Below are 5,169 nucleotides of genomic sequence, written 5' to 3' on the forward strand. Positions count from 1 at the left end.
CTTATTATTATTATTATTATTATTATTATTATTATTATTATGATCATCAACATCATCGTCATCGTCATCACCATCCTCGTTTTCGGTTGGAGCAGCAATTTTTAGTGTTTAGAGCGGTTTTCAATTGAGTGTCGGAAATAATTAGATAATTACTTTGGTTTATGATTACTTCACTCAGTGATTGGTTCAACCAATCAGAAGTGAAACCAAAACCAATCGTGGCTCACGCGTACACATTTTCCCGCACTTTGTGTCGGCTACGTGTAATTACTTCGAGTTTTGATTGGTTTGCCGGATTGTTTCAGTGACTTTTTGATTGGCCAAAGTAATTACTTTGGTTTTGGTTTTACGACACTCAATTGAAATTCGCTCTAGTGAGATTGCGAAACACTCTGATTGGTCAATGCAGTCCTTCTAATTGTCAGATGTCCATCATCTGACAGACACCTGCCATGAATTGGCTCACATGACTTTTGAGGTAGTCAATATTTCCTATTTATAGTATCCAAAATAATCATGCCTTCGCTTTTGTTTCTCACGTTTATCTTTTGAGGGTTTAAGTTGGGTTCAAATGTTTGTTTTCCATATTGAAGATGTTTAGATTTTCAATTACAAGCTCTACTTTGATTTACAATTTACCTCACTATGTAATTAGCACACGACTTGAAGTCAAAACAGATACGTTTCGTTTCAGAGGTTGATGAATCTGGTTTCAGAGTTTTCTTAAAATTAAATGCAAATGAGAATTTACGTTCGAAAGTCTTTTTTATATCATAAAAGAGGGCGGAACATTTCTGCTTCGATTTGATTCAGTTCAATGCTGTCACAAGAAGACTTTTGAAAGCTCTTTTACTTCTTACGCTTCGTTGTGAGACCTATCCACAAAGTAGTTTGCTGGGCCAGACGGCGGTGTGTTCCCTCTCGCCTGTACTACGACTCAAAGAAAACCTTTTTAAATATGAGAGGCTTTGTCATCTTTGTCGCACTGATTATTTCAATCAGTGGAATTACTTATTCAAGAGAAGTTCCTTTCGAAAAGTGTGCTTCGCCATGTGGCGAGCTTGATTCCGTGGACGTGACACCTTGTGATGGAGAACCATGTGTGATCAGACGCGGGACCAACGAAACTATTGGCGTTACTTTTACACCGAACGAAGTTGTTAACAGCGGAAAGATCCATCTTTACGCAATCAAATGGGGAATGCGAAAAGAATTGCCCTTAAAGAATCCGTACGCTTGTAAAGGATATGGACTGACCTGCCCTCTTAAAAAAGGGATCGCACAAACGCTCTCATTCACGGACACGGTTCCACAGGATGTGCCTTCGGTTAGCCTCAAGCTACAGGCTACTTTGGTTGATGAGAATGGCGACTCCGTGGTTTGTGGAATCATTGCCGTGAAGATTGTTTAAATATGTGTAAAAACTCATGGAACCGTTACGGTAGTATAATGATATGCCGCGTAACTGAAGTCTTGATGACTTTTTTGTTGTCTGTAATAGTTTTCATTTTAGATTTTAATTTTGAGTAGAATTAATTCTTCGTATCTGTATTGCTTTCAGTCATTGTTGTAAGTTGTAAAAGAAATTAGCAAATTGAAAATGAAGTGTAATGAAGTAATGAAGTGTTATGCAGATAGGTTACGTGATTCGCCCTATCTTGCTTTATCTACCCGCATCCAAACGTTTGCACTGCAATAATAATAATAATAATAATAATAATAATAATAATAATAATAATAATAATAATAATAATAATAATAATAATCCAGAAGCCCAGTGGTTTTCGGAATCTCTCGGAGAAAAGAAATAAAAAAGCCAGAAATGAGTGGACAAGTTACAGCTAAATCAAATAAAGAGCAGGAAAATGGTGAATAATTTAAAAAAGTGAATGAGCCAGACATTGAAGGAGGGCGGTGTCTGACACTTGCAGACCGCGGACTGAAGACTATAACCCGAAATCACCGTTATTGAAAGTTAACCGTTCTAAAGTGAATGCTCAGACAGGCGCTGTTACACTGTGAAATGTTGCGCGCAACTTGTCTTGCAATGTTTTGGCGACATTATGGCAGGAGAAGTTGCAACGGCCAAAATCGTTGCGAGACAAGGTGCAAGAGCCGTTGCCGAAACTATAATTAAGTTCATAGTACGATCGCGAAGACTAAGACCCCTTGTAAACAGTGGAAATTAGGCGAAAGAAACCCGGGAAAACTTACCGCTAGTCAAGAGATTTGGGCGCTGGATGTTGTCTCCAATTACATAGACCTATTCGCAAGCAGCAGTTTTTAGCTGAGTTTCTGCTCCACGTGTTTTCCTTTTTGCCGGAGGTGGCGAAACACCTTGCAAAAACGCCAAATGATCAGCTGAATCAGGAGTCGCCCTTTGCTCTTTGCTAAACGACTCGGTTCGAACGACTTGCTAACAACCATGCCAGCGGTGAGATACAGCCTGTAATTGTTTCATGGAAAGTACTGCAGGGTCAAAGATGTCGCTTCAAAACTGAAGAAAGCTGCATGTTTATTCCTTATGTTCTGGAAGTTCTCTACCGGAAGTTTCCATTCAGATTGCTGATGGAATGGTCAAACGGCGGAATTGCGAATGCACAGAATATTCTAAAATATGGAATGTATGGTATATTCTAAAACAAGGAAGATACGGAATATTATAAAACGCGGGATGGGAGAAAAGTCTTTTAAGAAAGGATATAAATATTGCATTTTTTGCCCGTGAGTATTCTGGGTAGGACAATGTAACTTCGGATGATAATTTAATATTTCCTCGCGACATGTCCTCGCGGGACGTCCTCATACCTTCGCCGAATTTGAGCGTCATTTTTCGAAAATTCACCAAGAAAGGCGGTCCTGAAATCCATAATAAAGCTTTCTCAACATGATCGGTGCAAGAAACCAGATCAAAGGAATTCGAAGCATTTGAGTCTATTCGAATCTACCAATCAGTTTCAACGCGACCGTTGGCTTGCCAACGGTCGCGTTGCACTGAAGCTCAAAAATCAGCGAAAGGATGAGGACATCCCTAATCGATCGGATGCTGGTGTTTTTAAGGTGAGAATTTCACTGGTTTGGCGTCAGTTCCCGCTTGAACAAGACGAGGTCACTGGCCGGCGGCTCGATGTTTCCTGCCTTGTCAATTTTCTTGACTCTCTAACTGGTGGTCGAGAAAAGATCTGGAAAAATGACGCCTAAAACAGCTCGGAACGACAAAAAAAAAAAAAAACAAAAAAAAACAAAAAGAAAAGCCGCGCTCGGTTGACACTTTGTTTGATCTTTCATTGAATTATTTGCTTTCAAACTTTATTGCCGAGCAAATCGCAACCGCCGTAATGTATTTATCCTTTTACAGATCGATAACAACAACAACAACAACAACGACAGAAAGTTAGTCCGCCTGTGACCGATCATAACAACATCTGCTAGGGAAATCGTGTATGAACGAAGGAGGTTTTGAAACAAAGACCTTCAAGAAGGCATTGACTTGGCAAATCAGCCTGAAAAGGAAACGATAACATGTCGTACATTATGTTTTTAAGGCAATTGAGACACCATCGTTTTTCTACATTTTTCCATCTCTGAGTGTAGGAAAGTGCTTCTGCGATGTTTCGGAACAGTCCGAGAGGCACAGAAACTGAAGCGGGGAAACACATTTTTATATCTTTTGTCGAGAGGAAATGTAAAATTATCTTATTCTACCCAGACTACTATCGGGCAAAAAATGCAATTTTTATATCCTTTTTTTGAAGACTTTCCTCTCATCCCGCGTTTTAGAATATTTTGCATATTCCGTGTTATAGAATTTTCCGTATATTCCGTGTTTCAAAATATTCGATTTTTTCCGTGTTTTAGAATGTACCATATATTCCGTATTTTAGAACATTCCGTGCATTCCGCAATTCCGCCGTTCCACCGTTCCATAGAATAGGGTCACCCACGAAAAGCGATGAGAACGGAAGCACATTCTATATTGATTTGATGGCATTATATTCATGAATATACATTTATTAAAACTTCATTCGTCCAAAGGACGACCTTTGGAGTTATTATACTCGTCGACCGGGCCGGTTTTTAGTCGTCTGGGACGACCGGACGACTGCAAATGAAGATCCCTGCAGTACTAATTTTCATATCCATTTTCACAGGTATGTTAACCTACCTTTTACATCCCATTTTACATATTTTTCACATGGTATTTCACATGCAATACTGTGAAATACCAAGTGAAAATGCAGGGCCCGTTTCGCAGTGTTTTCAAATAATCATTTTCACATGATATTTCACATTAAGAAAATAACACCAACAGCGGTGATAAACATTGTATTCTAACGCATTTTTTATATAGAATAATGTTTATCACCGCTGTTTGTGTTATTTTCTTAATCAAGCTACGATGGCCTAAGAGCAAGAGTTTATACAATAATATTTTACATTGCTGTGAAATAATACCATGTGAAATCCCTGTGAAACTTCAAACAAATTTCACATGATTTTCACGTGAACCGCGTCACTGTGACATACTTTACAAAGGGTTGCTTCCAGTAGTTCAGGAGGGCGCCGGGACATAACGTGTTTCAGTCAAGTTCAATCAGGTCAAAGCTGCCACATGAGGGACATAACGGCTCTCGAAAGCTTTTCTGTTGCTTACACTTCGACCTAACCTCAGAGAAGTTTGCCGGGCCAGACGGTCAGAAAAAAACCTGTTTAAATATGAAAGAGTTTGTCACCTTTGTCGCACTGGTTATTTCAATCAGTGGAATTACTCATTCAAGAAAAGTTCCTTTCGAACACTGCGCTTCACCATATGGTGAGCTTGAATCCGTGGACGTGACACCTTGTGATGGAGAACCATGTGTGGTCAAACGTGGGACCAACGTAACTATTGGCGTTACTTTTATACCGTACGAAGTTGTTAACAGCGGAAAGATCCATCTTTACGCAATCAAATGGGGAATTCGAGAAGAACTGCCCTTAAAGAATCCGTACGCCTGTAAAGGATATGGACTGACCTGCCCACTTAAGAAAGGGATCACACAAAAGCTCTCATTCACAGACAAGGTTCCACACGATGTGCCTTCGGTCAGCCTCAAGCTAGAGGCTACTTTGGTTGATGAAAATGGCGACTCCGTGGCATGTGGAATCATTGCCGTGAAGGTTGTTTAA

The 5,169-nt window shown here is 39.7% G+C and overlaps 2 protein-coding genes across 2 annotated transcripts; both read left to right on the top strand.

Moving 5' to 3' along the window:
* Nucleotides 1-958: 958 nt before the first annotated feature.
* Nucleotides 959-1,411, top strand: LOC138017458 (NPC intracellular cholesterol transporter 2-like). Its single transcript, XM_068864540.1, has one exon. The coding sequence runs from the start codon at nucleotides 959-961 to the stop codon at nucleotides 1,409-1,411; it is 453 nt and encodes a 150-aa protein (XP_068720641.1).
* A 3,305-nt stretch (nucleotides 1,412-4,716) lies between these two features.
* Nucleotides 4,717-5,169, top strand: LOC138017459 (NPC intracellular cholesterol transporter 2-like). The gene has a single exon (XM_068864541.1). The coding sequence runs from the start codon at nucleotides 4,717-4,719 to the stop codon at nucleotides 5,167-5,169; it is 453 nt and encodes a 150-aa protein (XP_068720642.1).

The sequence above is a fragment of the Montipora capricornis genome, chromosome 9, assembly GCF_036669925.1.
Source record: "Montipora capricornis isolate CH-2021 chromosome 9, ASM3666992v2, whole genome shotgun sequence".
In the NCBI taxonomy this organism is placed as follows: Eukaryota; Metazoa; Cnidaria; class Anthozoa; order Scleractinia; family Acroporidae; genus Montipora; species Montipora capricornis.

What these genes read in the sequence shown, in the direction of transcription:
- LOC138017459 (XM_068864541.1), top strand. Translation starts at nt 4,717, where the DNA reads ATGAAAGAGTTTGTCACCTTTGTCGCACTGGTTATTTCAATCAGTGGA.
- LOC138017458 (XM_068864540.1), top strand. Translation starts at nt 959, where the DNA reads ATGAGAGGCTTTGTCATCTTTGTCGCACTGATTATTTCAATCAGTGGA.